This window comes from Monopterus albus, unplaced genomic scaffold (genome assembly GCF_001952655.1).
Source record: "Monopterus albus unplaced genomic scaffold, M_albus_1.0 scaffold57.1, whole genome shotgun sequence".
NCBI lineage: Eukaryota > Metazoa > Chordata > Actinopteri > Synbranchiformes > Synbranchidae > Monopterus > Monopterus albus.
In genome coordinates, this window is record NW_018127937.1 from 875,111 (window position 1) to 889,969 (window position 14,859).

Below are 14,859 nucleotides of genomic sequence, written 5' to 3' on the forward strand. Positions count from 1 at the left end.
GAGCTGCAACACACAAAAACACAGTGGTTACTACTAGCTGGTCAGTTAGCTGTATTAGATTTGATGTCACATTCCTACATTTGTAACAAACCAGCTGCTTTAAAATCAGTTTTAACTTCAGTGAGCTACGATGCCTTTAACTGGCGACACCTCCTGCCTTCATACACAGACATGCATTAGGAGGCTTCCCTGTACCAACATGGTGGCCATGTTGATGCATCGCTACAGAGAACAACTGCTGCTGCTGCCTCTGTAGAGTCAACACAGATTTTATTGTGTGCCCTTGTTGTTGCAGCTGTTTGCCGTTGTACCTGTTGTTTCTGGGTTTGCAGGACTGTGCAGCAGAGGGCTGCAGGACAAACTGCTGAGAACCATGGCTGCCATTAACTCATCCATCTCCACCTCCTCGGGACTCCTGTGACTGCAGGAGGAGGTGACTGGAGTTAGAATTTACTTTGTGAAAAATCTTTGGACAAATAATCAGAGACAGAGGATACGTCTGACCTCTGGGGGACATCGATGCAGGAGGACACAGATCTGCTGCTGGACGGAGGCGCTGAGGAGGAGGAGGGATGAGACGAAGACCAGGCACAAAAATCACTCTGCATTGCGTCCGACTGATCCACCACACCTGGAAATTCACGTCGTCCTCGGCACTGGAAATACACCTGAGAGGGGGGAACACCACCATGGCTCAGTGTGACAGCCTGGGACAGTCAGTGCCAACCTGACTTCTTTTAATCATGGACACAGTGCGTTCCCCACAACTACAGGATTGTTGCAGAGCTGAAACATGACTCTGTTTCTCCACGTTTTACAATAAAAGCTTGGACTGCACATAAAAATGTGAACAGCTGGTTAGATAAACTACATGCATTTCCACACAAGATCAAGTCCCCCCCTCACCTTCAGTCCTGGATGACCTCTGACCCTGTTGATGGCTTGTTGTCCAGCTGCCGCTGCCACTGTCACGGTGACACCAATCTCACCTGTCTCTGGGTTCGTGTGTGCTCCCGCTGCCGGACAGGTGGAGCTCACCAACGTTCCAAGAGGAGAACGCTTTCCCAGACGAGTCTTTGGAAACATGTTGGTGTGAAAGAGTCTGAAAGGAGTCACAGTCACATTGGTGATGTCAGACAAAACAACGATCACTGCAGGGACTGAAATTATGGCGGACACGGAAGCATATCAACGACAAAACTTGAAATCAAACTTCGACTGCGACTCAATCTGCACATCAACATTTGAGAGCGCAGAGACAAGGATCTGTAAGAGCTGAATTAGATCTGAGCGCCGAGTCCTTGTCACACTCATTCATGAGCTTCTCTGAGTTTGAGGTGTTGTGGGACAGGACACACAAAGCTTTAAACACACAAATCTGTGGACCAAACTGGACTTCCTGGATCCTATTTCACTGCCTCACCAGTAACAACACAGTCCTCTGTGTGTTTTAATGCAGGACAAATGCCTGTGTGAATCCAGCCTAAGGAAATTCAAAGCTTGACATGATCACATAAAAAGACATTAGAATGAAAATCACAGTGAGGTGCAAGACATGAATGAAATTTTCCTGGGAGTTCGTTCCACATACAGTATGTGGTGCTGCAGACACAAAACGTCCTCAGGTTCGATACCCAGACCTACTCCCCCAGTACAGCATGGCCCGAGCAGTGTCAGCTCAGGAGTACAGGTCACAGTGTAGTTTCTAGTCAGACCACTGACTGCGTGTCTGCAGGAGGATCAACAGAACTGGAACGGATGGGCAAATCACTGTCTTCAGCACATCACATCTGCTCACAACCATCACTGTTATAACACATTTTTACTACACTGTGTCACCATGGCCACATGACGAAACATGACAGCCCCCCACCCCCCCCCAGAAGATTTCCTGTTAATCAGTGACTCAGAGTAACCAGTTTCCAGCACAAACACGTCTCCAAACTGCACATAAAACATACACCAAAGGGCCAAAAGTATGAGCAAACATGCAGATACACACAAATAAATAAAAACACACACTATAAATCTTTGGAACAAATTTGGGCTAATACACTGTAGCACCAATGCAGTAAAAGGTCGACTTTACCCAGTGTGCACTGGTTGTTTGCAGTAACTAAGTACATTTACATTTTTATTTTGACTACTCAAACCTAAAGTACTTCTCCTCCACTACATTTGCCAGGGCACATTTACATACTTTTTGGTGCACTGCGCTTATTTGACAGCTTTCGCCCCTCCCTTTCAGATTAAAATATAATTCTAAAATGTAATGTTAAAGATTAAAGCAGGGTTTTTTTTTCTTGCTCTGACTTCTTACAAACAAATCAGTGCCTCTGGTTCATGTTTAGGATGTTTCTCTGCTGTTATCAGTTCCAGAAAAGGCACATTTCCTTCTCTATGCTCCTCACATGGTTTCACTTCAATAAAGAGGTCCAATGATCTGATACTGCACGAAAACAATAAAAGATTACATAAAACTCTGAGCATATGAAATGTGACCAGCTCAGAAAACAAGACAAGAGAATTTTTCTCTTCTTTCTTCTCCAATTAATCTATTTTATATGACTTGGTTGGGTCAATCAAACCAGTAATTACATGACTGTATATACTTACACACGCTCAAACGGTTATAATTAACAACTTACATGTCATTTCCCGGTCTAAAAATGGTCCATTACAATGTAAAATGATAAAGTTCAAAATTATTATCACTTATATGTACTTCACTTATTAAAAGCAAAGGTAACTGTATTAAAAATAAACTGTACTGTTGTATATTACTATTTAATGTTGTCATTTTTCAATGTGTAGACAATAATGTGGCCAAATTGCCTTAGACTCTGTGGAGCAGAAACATTTGGCAGAATTTAGAAACATTCAGACCCCGTCCCCATCACAGGCCAGAATCACACCTGAGAGACTCCAGGAAACATTAGGTCTGATCCAAACTCTACAACAGAGTGAAAACAGCCTATAATAATGGTTCTGTAACACTGATGCTGAATCTGTTCCAAAGGTTCTGACCTCCAGCTCTACTACATCTAATGCTGTACACAGGAAGTACCACTACAATGCAGTCGGAGCTGAACACAGGAAGTACCACTACAATGCAGTCACATGTGCCACGCTCAGTCACCTTCAGGTCACATTTTAATACCCGATTCCCTGGTCACCAGTAATGCAGTGCAGTAAAAACTACAATATATCCCTCTGGAATTTAGTCGAGCAGATACTACTACCTGGGGAATGTACTTTTTGAATGAGTTTACACTGGAGCTGGTTTGACAAGAGAACCTGGCGGACTGCCGCCCTTTGGCCTCCAAAGGAATTAGTGGATCTTAGACAAAAGTTCTTGACCTCTGCAGTGTGCTGCTGGCGCCAGGTTTTCCTGTTGGAGCGTACTGAACAAAAATGCCATTCAGCTACTTCATAAGTGTCCAGACACAAAGTTAAGTCAACTTCAGCTGATGTAGAAAACACTAGACATGCCAGCTCTGCATCAGAGGCACACTCTTCTAACCAAGGTTGGCTAATTAGCAGGCTAGCTACAGGACCTTATGCAAATGTGTTGTAGCCTATATACCGACTTAATGCCATTTAGCTAACTGTGCTAACAGTTCACAATAAAGTGATGATAACCCAAATGGAACACTGTGACAGCATATGGGGGGTGGGGGGTGCAGCAGCCCTGATGGCGGCGCGTATGCACACTGCGGTCAAATCAGCCGCCGTTTGGAGCCGAGGGCCCGGGCCGCTGCGTGAATTAAATTCACTTTTTGCTTTAATTAAATGTGTTTTGGTACTGCATTATGTTGTAAATGTCAGTGTACTGCAAATGTTTGTATAGAAAATAAAGTTGCTTATTAATACATTTTCCTATTTTAACTAAGGTTTTATATGAACCTCAGCAGCTTGTCTTCTCAGTGTAAGAAGGAAGAGGCACAGTATGTAGGTGTCAAATCCACTGACACACGCACACAAAAGACTGCGGTCAAATCAGCCGCCGTTCAGTTTTCCGTGGTCAAGCCAGCCGCGCTAGAATTTGAAGTGCGCCTATATACTCTATATACTTACATTTACGGTAAAGGTATTGAAACTGGCCAAACCTCGCGATTTTCAAAATATAATACGGTGACTCCAATGCCAGATTATTTATGAACTTCCAAGTTTAATAAAAACACTTTTCTTAATATTTGCAGCATAAGGACATCATTCCTAGATTCTACATGACCCGCACTGTTACCACACAAAGAATCAAGCATTTCTGCTGTACCATTCTGGAGAACAATCACATTCCATGTGCAAGATTTGAAATTCAATACTGGATTTAGCAGGCGCTTGACACAGAAGCTGTGTGAGAGGTGGAAAGGGGAGGGGAGTGGTTGCGGATGCAGGTGAAGAGTTCACCTCTCCCAAATGGAGTGGACGAAGGGAGGGTTGGCCCACTTAGTAAACTATTAAGTTAGTGACACCTTGACCAAACAATGCACATTTCATTCATAATATTATAAACACACACCTAACATTTGCAATTTTTTGTTTTTTCCCAAATTGTGTGAAATTGTTAATACAATAAAAATAGGTAATACAAGCATTAGAGTCACATCTGTAATGTGAGTTTTCTCCAGAATGGTACAGTAGAAATGCTTGATTATTTGTGTGGTAACAGTGCGGGTCCATGTAGAATCTAAACTTGAAAGTTCATAAATAATACAGCATTGGAGTTAAGGTATTTTATTTTGAAAATCGCGAGCTTTGGCCCGTTTCAATACCTTTACCGTAAATGTAAGTATATAGAGTATATAGGCGCACTGCACTTCAAATTCTAGCGCGGCTGGCTTGACCACGTAAAACTGAACGGCGGCTTATTTGACCGCAGTGTATGCACGCAGCGGCCCGGGCCCTCGGCTCCAAACAAAATTTCGTTGTACATGTTACAATGACAATAAAATAAAGCTTATTATTATTAGTCTAACCAGTACAGGAGTCAGCTGACTGTCATTCACACTCGTCCATCACACCTGTCGAACATCAAAGCTTCTATATGCCCGAAAATCTGATTAATGTAGCACCAGCTTCCAACACTGCCACTTCTCACAGGGTCTGGGTCAAGAGACCGAGAACATAATGTTCTCTGGGAAACATGACCCATGAGAGATGATGAGACTTTGAATGGGAGCCGACTGAAGCCAGGCTGCTCAATACAGCACTGATTACGAGTCTGCGGCTTTAAAAGTAGGCAGATATTTTAAATATACAACTTAAAACAACACACAAACAGGCGTACACAGCCCCGTGTGCCTGCAGCTGTGAACCAATCACGTTCCTTCAGTGCCGAGCTCACACCCTCCTCAATGAGCAGCTAAGACCAGTGTGTCGGTCACAGTCATGTCGCTCGACCTGCAGTGTCCAAAATCAAACCAAGGCACTTCACACCCTTTGTCCAGTCTGAACAGCACGACGAGATCCAGGTTACAGACAGAGGGAAAGGATGGATTCAACGTTTTACTGCAGAATTTAGTAAACATGGCATAAACTAGAATCGACGCTGCTGATGACAGAAGTAGAAACTGAACTGAATGCGCACAGCGTTGAGAGGAGCTCTGCAGAAGTTAACAGTAAACACTTTCACTCTGAAAACTTCCGCAGCAATTTACAGGACAGGCACTCCGCACACACGCACGTTTGAGCATAAAAATCACTTGACAGATGAAACATGTAAAATGTCATTGCTCAAACCTTGTATAAGCCAATGAAGCACATCCAACCGAGAGACGACACAAACATGCATCAGTTGTCACGTACCCGCAGACTCCAACAGAAAAACAAGTCCCGCACCAAGGTTAGCTCCAACTGTGTCCACTACTGTTCAAAGAAAGCTGAGTGTGTGAGTGTGAGTGTGAATGCGATAAAAATAAAAAGTGCGTGCTGCAGCCAGCCTGAAACATCAGGTGGGGGAGAAGAGACACACAAGACCCGGGCTGGATCACTGAGACGGCTGGCAAGGAGTTCTCTTCTTGCTGCTTCAGGACAAACCAGTTCATGGTTAAACTGGGATTGTCCCATTGAGACCTGAAGGGTTCCAGTCGTCCAGTCCCCTATTGTTCGTTATATTGATGGCTTTAATTTGCCGGTGAAGACATGACTTCAATGAATTAATGTTGTGGGACAACAGTTTGTGAGGAGGCAGCTTACATACTGAATGTAGAAAATCAAAGGCCAAATCTGACTGGAGCTGTCCACGTTAAAATGCTCATAATGATTATGTGCTGTATTTTTCTGTTTCTTATTAAATCTGACCTGCAACAGGTGGTCACGTTGGTCAACAGAAAATTAATCTGCACCCTATAGGTAGTTTTTAAGACAAAATTAAAGATATTTTGTGGTTACAGCTTCTTAGGTGGTGCATTTCCTTGTTCCAGTAAACGAAAGAGTACAGATTTTTCACTTCTATAGAAAAGCATTCATTAAGACTATAATCAACATGGTAATCAAAAATAATAGTAACTGTCAGGGTGTCAGACAGAAGAGAAAACACTGGTGTTAATTCTGTGCACAGAGTTTAATGGCAATGAACCAAACCTACCAGTGACTCGGTGATGAGGTTATTCACTGTCACAGCAGCTGAAGCAGACACAGGCAAATGAAAAACAGTAAAAGTAATTTAACAGATAACAAATGATCTTATTCTAACCCTGCCTAAAGCAGGAGGTGGTGGCTGGGAGAGGACATACAGTACATGACCAGATGAAAAGAAAGCTTCACTTGTCCTGTTCTCTGCTGAGCAGCACTTTTCTTTGTTCTCTCAACAGAAACAAGCAGAGAAAGAGAAATGGCACTGCTCTTGACTTTGTTGACAACCTGTGATGAGGAGTGACAAGTAGATTTACGGTCATTTAGAGCTGAAAAACCAAACCCTTTACCCTGTCAGCCTTTTCATTGTGAAGGTCAGAGGTCACAAGTCTTATTGTTTCCATGATGCATCGTGTTTCTCCATGTGCACAGATGAATGAAAACTGAACCAACATCAGGAGTTTTCCATCATGTGACACACACATTTGTCTTTACCTTCACAAAATATGGAAATGTTTAATGTGTGGGGGGATATCATGCGATGTGAGCCCCAATCCTGCTCCGGGAATTCTCAGCAGCTCCCTCGGTGGCTCTCCTTTCGCGTAGTAAACAAGAAAACCACGTGCTGATGAGGTGTGCGCTGATTGGTGGAGCCAGGCCGTGCAGTAACACACCCCACTGTGGTCGGGTGTTTACGGACTTTCTTCACCGGAACGAACAAAACGGACGCGCTGTCGTTCGCCACAGTACACTGTGTTCCAGTACCGACCCGGAGTACTCCCCGTCTGTGGTGCACTTTTACAGAATTTATGTAGTAAATACAGTTATTGCAAGGTGTTTACACGAGCTTAGTTTCAAACTGTGAAAAAGTAGGCTACTACATATAGTATTACAGTAGCCCTGCAGACATTAGTACAGTAGCTGTAGTATGTCCATAGTACTTAGGTACTAATATTCCTGTGGTGTTCCTGGTGTTGTTTACAGCGACATTTACTCCGTAGCTGTTTTCCACATTGTTACACACGTTTAGCTTCTAAACAATAAGCTGCAGGAAGCTTCATTAAGTACACACAGTAGTAGGCTATATTGTACATGGTAGACTACTCAAAGAAATATGAAGATTAAATATTCCCAAGTGTCTGTGTAGTGTTAGGCTACACGATTCCCTGTTTACTGCACAACCTTCGCCTAAAGGCAGATGAATACTCCTTTTGGAATATTGTTATACATGGAAAATACTGCTGCTGTGTTTTTCCGTGTTTAATATGAATGCACAAGAGAGACGGTACCGAACCGAAGTGCAGAAATACACTTAGATAAATCTTGCACACCAGTAAAAGTGCTGAAGCGCAAAGTATTCACAGGTTGTTATTTACCGGTCTTGGGTCGTGCAACTTGTATGTTTTTGCAGTTTCACATTACTGTGCATGTGTTCCTGTGTGTACTACAGCACCATGTGCTGATAACAAAGAGCAGCCTGAGGGCGGGGATCGCATGTGTATGCGGAGCTGCACGTAGCCCACGCTCACGCCGGCGCGCTTCTGTCGTGGGCTACGTGCAGACACAGGGAAACTGCTGCGTTTAATGGGACATCCCGCCGAGTTTTCAATCCTGCTGTCACTGTCACTGAGAGGCCGAGCCGCATTCATTAGTACACAGAGCTACCGCAATAACACATCTTGACGGCTTCTTTCTTTTGGCATTTGGTTTAATCTTCGCCAGCTACTAACCCCCCCCACCGTATATATGTGTACATGACATCTGCTTATGTTGGGTTTTGTTTATACATGTGCAGACAACAGACTATGTAAGGCACTTTGTAAGCAGATAAAAATAAAAAAACACCTAACTGTTCCATGTCTTTGTAGCCATGGTGAAAATGTGGAAAACAAAGCTCAAGAATAAAACATAAAGGTAAGAAAATAAAACATAATCCAAAACAATGTGTCTTCATCTAGTTCACCTTGTTGTTTCACTTTATGGTTTAAAAAAAGAAAAGAATGGCCAAGTATGTTACACACACAAGGAATTTGTTTCCAGTACAGAACCGATGACAGCCATCTGCAGTGCCAACTCAACCGATGGCTCTAACCATCAGGAGCAACAGGGTTCAATGTCTTGCCCAAGGACACTTAAACACACAGACTGCCAGCACCAAGACTTGAACCTCCAACCTTGTAGTTGGGAGATGACTGCTCTACCCACCGCACCACAGTCGCATTCTCAGAACATGTCTCTGTCTGTTATTCGAGCACAGAGCTGCCACTGTTGTTTCATCATGATTAGTGAGTGTGAATCTACAGACTGAACAGCTGTGACAGGATTTTCTGTCTGTTTGGAGAGAAAGACCTCCACAACACTTTCCTCTCAGGTCGAACTGGCCACTAGTGAGGGCAGCAGGGCCACCATCTCCCCTCTGCCAGTACAAACCTTATTCCCTCATCAGAATCAGGTCAGGCCTGTTCCTCTGTGTGTATCAGAATAAGACCAGAGCAGTGTTATACTGAATTTACTCTGCATGGGAGACATTGGGATGATTTAACAGGTTGTGTTCATAATTGTTGTCATTTCAGCAAGGAAACACCTTTTCCTTTATGTTTGCACTGTCATCAAACTCAACATGGCAACACAATGAAGACAATGAGTTTAATCTAAACTTTAAAATGAGCTTTAATCAATGGACTTCAACTGGACAGATGTTTTTATGACTACTGTCAAGGAAATGACTGCATACAAAACCTCTCCCGGATATAACAGTCATTTTGAGGAACTAAAGACTAAAAGTTGCACAGTAGGTCGCTCCCAAAGGTTGCTGTTCCACTCCGGACGTGCGCATGGAGAAAAGCTTGTTGTCCACACGTCAGCAGGTTGGCAGCTCTGTGTCGAGCCTGGTGCACTCAGCTGTTGACATATAAGTCAGGGGGTGAAACAAAAGGGACAAAGTAAAGACCATGTATCAGTATCTAGCATCTACGTGACACAGTTACACCAAAACTGAGAAAGTAAAGAAAAAACCTAACACCTCGCCCCTGCATCACTCTGCGCTCAGCCCTCTCCAGCAGCTCTGTGTCTGAGCTGCTGTCGCCTGTCAGAATGAACAAGCAGAGTAAATGTTCAGCTGATCGACGTGCCTGCTCAAGTGTGCATTTGATTCACACACACACACACGTCAGTGGCTCATGACCCAGCAGCAGCAGCTGAACTCTGATTCACCGGGAGTTTCTAATTGCTGAAGCTTCATCCACCAGCTCCGATGAATCAGTAGGATGATAGACTTCAGATGTTGAAATGAGCTCCTGACACGCTGTGCACGTTCTCCTCTGACTCCTCTGTGCTGTCATGCAGTTCAGCACAGCAGTTAATCTCACATCCAAAATGCACTAATGAGAAACACCTGATCCACGTCTAAGGATCAGCTCAGGTACCTCAGCACTGACGGCACTGATCTTGTCACTGACTGTTGTGTCATTACACCGAAGCTGAGACCCTGCTCAACAGTGCACGGCCCCCTGAGTGTCTGTGTTTTAGAGTCCTTCCCTCTGATCACAGCTGCCGGGGTTCAGCGATCGGCTGATGATGACGTCACTCAGCAGCTACGACCAGGTGGGTCTGCCCTGCTCCACTGTTCTGAGAACTGTTTCCTGAGCCACTGCTGTTCACTGCAGCGATGAGGCAGCGTGGCGCTATGTTGGTACAGGGGAGCTACCTAATGCGTGCGTGCATGCATGTGTGTGTGTGTGTATGACAGCAGGAGGTCTGTGCACAGTTATAATCAGTCTTATGGCAGCTGTTTGGTTTGTTACAAATATAGAAATGTATTTATGATATTTGGTTACAATAAAATGTGGATTTACAGACCAAAACACTTTATCTTTTTCAGACAGTGACAGTGATGTCTCTGTAAGATTTAATATGAAGTAAGCAGTTTCTAAGTTGGTTCTTTTGTCTTACTGCGGTGGAACATGGCTGAAGCATTCACACATTTGTAAAGTATTATTTGTTGCTTTGTTTCCTTTCAGTAAAACATCCAAAAGCAGCACAAACTCTGGTGTTTTCTACAGTTTGAACTGAATCCTGCTGGAATATGGTGGCTGCAGAGACACAGTTCACAAACTGAATGTGGCGTCTATGTGTTTATATCTGTGGTTTCCAGCATTCAGCCTTTTCTAAGACCTGGTGTCTGTGGTTGCTGCTGGCTCACACTGAGTGCTGCAGCTGTGTGGACGGATCCTGGTTGACACTCACTACACGGTTTGTTTTCCAGGTTCAGATCTCTTAGTTTGAAGAGAAATGTTAATAGAGTAGCATACAGCATTCGGGACAGAAATACATTGGAACTGAACAAAATGCTCCAGAAACCTGGATCAGGGCTGCATCTGTTTTGTTAACATGTTACACATGGAGATTGGTTTACCAGTGATGCGAAAACAGCTTCTGTGGCTCTGCAGTGTGAGTGACACAAACCCTGCAAACTGTACACAACAAGTTTCAAACATGCACGTTTGCCAGTCAGGCTGTAATGTGTGAAGGATCAGTTGGAATGTGACCAATACTGGGAACAGGCCAGGATGCAGGCTCAGTAAATATTCAGCTGGTCCATGTCGTGGTAAACGTGCCTGCTGACAAGTTTCCATTTCATTATTCACACACACACACACACACACACACACACACTGTCAGTTACAGTCATAAGTCAGTGACTCATAAACTTCCTGTAATGCACCCTAACTTTTTAAATGCTGCAGCTTCATCCAACAGACCCAAACAGGCAAGATGATGAACTTTAACATCAGATGTCGAAATGAGTTCCTGTCCCACTGTAACATCCTTTTCTTTTTAAAATGTATTGGACATGTGTTTTTTTCCTGTTCACTTTAACAGTGGATTCTTTAATTAAAATTTACTATGAAACACTTACTGGCCAAACATCACTGTGCCTTATAGATTTTTCACATGGTAACACACATTTCTCAACACTGACTTTATTTTTCCAGCTATTGACACAATCAGCAGTGATAGCAAAATAAACGTGTGAAACATGGTCATTCAGTTCACACCTTTCAATCGGTTTTTCTCCCAGACTGTGGATTTACATATTTACATCTTATTGTAAAGGCCGAAAACACAACACAGGATGGCACTGAGTGCCTGTTTGCACTGTGCAGGTGAGGACAGGGCAGGTGGGGCTGCACCTAGTTGAGCAATATGTCTGGGATGTTGGTTCACTGTTGGCTCCCATTCACAGACTGGTTTACAGCCCATCCCAGTACTGTGTATGGTTTTCCTCCCAGCTCCCTCCCACAGTCCACACACATGTAGGTTAGTCTCTAAAATGTGGCACACACTGTGTTTGATGACATCATCAGTGTTTGTCACACAACCAAACATCAGACCAAACATCAGAAGGACAGAGTTCATGTATATTTAGCCTCGTGATGCAGCAGTGACCCAGCTGGTGGAGTTCAGCTGAGTCAGCACACGGCCAAACATAGCGTGGACATATGTGTGTGTGTGTGTGTGTGTGTGTAACATAGGGCTGCTGCTACAGTTGGTTTTTTATCCTTAAATGACCTCCCAGCGACTTGTCTAATTAATATGATGTTTGTTCAGTGTGTAAAATGTCACAAATGAACAATTATTACAAAGCTAAATGTGAAGTCTTCAGATGTTTGTTCTGACAAACAACTCAAACAGGTGATTATCACTTAACAACAGTTAAACACAACAAATTGTCAGTGTTGGAACAAGAAAATGGCTGAAACAATAATTATTTAATGTCTGTTCAGTCTACTTCCTTCAGCTCTGATATGAAACTCTGCACATAAAGATGTCTAAGTGCTGACAGTGAGGATTTACCTCTCTGTTTCTGCTAAAAAATAAAAAACAAACCAGTGGCATGGATGTGGGCAGAAACAAGTCAGTCTAAAAACTGATCAGTGATTAGGAAATTATCAGCTTTATGATAAATTGTATCATATGAAATGAAGCTCAAGGGCTAAATGTTGCCAAAAGGTCAGAATGGCCTCGTACAGCTTTAGTCCCTGCTGCTGTAACAGGCCAGCGTTTTATATGAAGCTCCTCATCAATGTGCGAAAACACTCTCCGGTTGTATTATGGGAAATGTAGGATCCAGTGGTTTTGGTTTAATTAGTAGAACAGCTCCTCTGTTCTTTGTCTGATCTGTGTCAGTGAGTTCAGGTACAATAACACGCCAGGAGAGACGAGATCTCTGCACACTGATATTTACAAATACATGTAGATGAGTATTTTACATTGCTATATATTTCTCTTTGCCTTTCTTCATTTGTCCTTCAGTCCCTACGTTTTGTCCAACATCGAGATGTTTATTATTCATCTGTTGTTGTTCTGCCATCTGCAGCAGTTTGTCCTTCACCCTTTGTCCTCTGTTGACTCATCATCATTTCTCTTCTTCTTTGCTCTTTTATCAACATTTGTTCATCTTTAGTCCTTGTTTGTCGTTTAGCTGACATCCTTCATTCCCTGTCCTTTACTCCTTCATCACCATCAAGCCTCCACCTCTGTCCTCCTGTCAGGCAGTGGAGGTGAAGGCTGTTCCTCCTCCACCTCTACCTGCTCAGGTGTATGAACAGAGGGCGTGGTCTGTCTCACCTTCTTGCTGACTTGAGCATAAATTGAATTTCTGTCCACCGTCACTGCAGAGATGTGCTCCTTGCCATCGCGCTCATTCCCCGGCTCATGATTGGTTGCTGATGATGATGACATGTCAGCACTACGGCTGCCGCTCCACCCTCCTCCGATGGTATGGTAGATGTGATTGGAGCCTGGAGGGGTGGAGCTGGTCACATCTGTGCACAGACAAACACGTCAGACACCCTTTTAAAGAATCAGTGGGAGTGTGTGGTGATAACTGAGTGACAAATAAAAACCTCTAAATATTCTGATATGAAAAATATCAAGACCTGCAGCTGCGGACACTGTGTTGTAGCTCTGTTACTATGTGTGGTGGTTTTGAGAAAACATTTACTAATTGTTGCTCCTACAAATTGTCATTGTTGTCTTCTTTTGTTTCATTATTGGCTTTCTTTTATCTGACCTTTTTGTGTTTTCCCCATTTCATTCTTCCCGTTCCTCTTGCTTGTTCCCTTTCTCCCTTATTCCATCCTTTCTTTTCTTTCTTTCAGTTTCTCAGCTTCCCCTCTTTTACACTTTATAAAGCAATAATCTTTTGCCCTCAGCACACACACGAAGCTCTTCCACTAACAGTTAGTTTCATATTTATTTATAGTTCTTTACATTCATGTCAATCGTCCGGGTCATGTGTCACAAAGAGGAGAATGTCTGGACAGTTTCTCTGAAAAGCAACATATTCTGACCTCCTTTGCTCCTGCTTTAAGTTCAAATGCCTAAAGGAATCAGTTTGCATTAGAGAAAGAAATGCAATAAATGTGCATATTTATGAACCTGAAACCAGCAAATATTTGGTTGAAAATTTTTAGATCATTATCGGAATAAGAAAGAAAGAAAGGTGCTGTTCCCTGGTAGGCTAGTGGTATATGTGCAAATAAATTCTCTGTCAGTTGACTAGTTGTCATCACACGCACTTTCTCCCGAATGAGTTTATTATTTATATAAACACATAATCAGTGACCTTGGTGCTCTGTCGCCCCCAGGTGGCTCCTCCATGGGGTGATCTGGACTGGGCTCTCATTTCCACGACTGGACTCTGGCAGACCTTCGTGGTCCTGTGGCGCCCCCAGGTGGTTCCTCCGGCCAGTGACCTGCCCTGGCTGATCACTGCTGATCTCTGCTCACACACAAACAGAAGATCACGAAGAAGAGACAGGACAGCTTTGGTGAGCATCAGTACTTTCCCCTATCACACGTTTCCTTTTTGAAAACGTGCAAACAGTGAAGTGATGTTGGTTTTCTTCTGTTTGCTGCATGTTTATGAAGTTAATTGATAAATACCTGTTTATGGCATTATTGTTGAGAGCAAAATACAAACACTATGTATACATAAATAAATTGGTTTCTGCTTCACATGAGAAACTTAGGGAATTTATATTTTCACACTTCAGAAACTTCACAGGCTCAGAACCATATGAAAGTAGGTAGACTGAAAGTAGAGCTGCTCAGGCTTTCACTTCCACGTCTTCTTCACCTGATCGTCTGGTGGTTTCTGTTTGGTTGTGTCACTCTGTTTATATATGTTCAGAGGTTCACTCACTTTTCTCATCGTTTTGTATCTCACTGATCATGGGGTTCTCTCTCGCCACCATGGTGTCCTCCAGCTTCACCTGT

At 43.3% G+C, this 14,859-nt stretch overlaps 2 protein-coding genes across 3 annotated transcripts in view; both read right to left on the bottom strand.

Moving 5' to 3' along the window:
* Positions 1–5,905, bottom strand: part of znf395a (zinc finger protein 395a) — a 12,776-nt gene extending 6,871 nt beyond the window's left edge. The window contains exons 1-5 of the mRNA XM_020602663.1: positions 5,809–5,905; positions 907–1,102; positions 505–668; positions 282–421; positions 151–157 (exon numbers count right to left, since the gene is read on the bottom strand). Coding sequence (XP_020458319.1) covers positions 151–157; positions 282–421; positions 505–668; positions 907–1,086 — 491 coding nt within the window. The 5' untranslated portion in view covers positions 1,087–1,102; positions 5,809–5,905. The remainder of the gene's footprint in view (positions 1–150; positions 158–281; positions 422–504; positions 669–906; positions 1,103–5,808) is intronic.
* Positions 5,906–11,573: 5,668 nt separating this feature from the next.
* Positions 11,574–14,859, bottom strand: part of LOC109961630 (uncharacterized) — an 8,586-nt gene continuing 5,300 nt past the window's right edge. For both annotated transcript variants that reach the window (XM_020602608.1, XM_020602609.1), the window contains 3 exons: positions 14,786–14,855; positions 14,207–14,362; positions 11,574–13,403 (listed from right to left, as the gene is read on the bottom strand). In XM_020602608.1, coding sequence (XP_020458264.1) covers positions 13,102–13,403; positions 14,207–14,362; positions 14,786–14,855 — 528 coding nt within the window. In that variant the 3' untranslated portion in view covers positions 11,574–13,101. The remainder of the gene's footprint in view (positions 13,404–14,206; positions 14,363–14,785; positions 14,856–14,859) is intronic.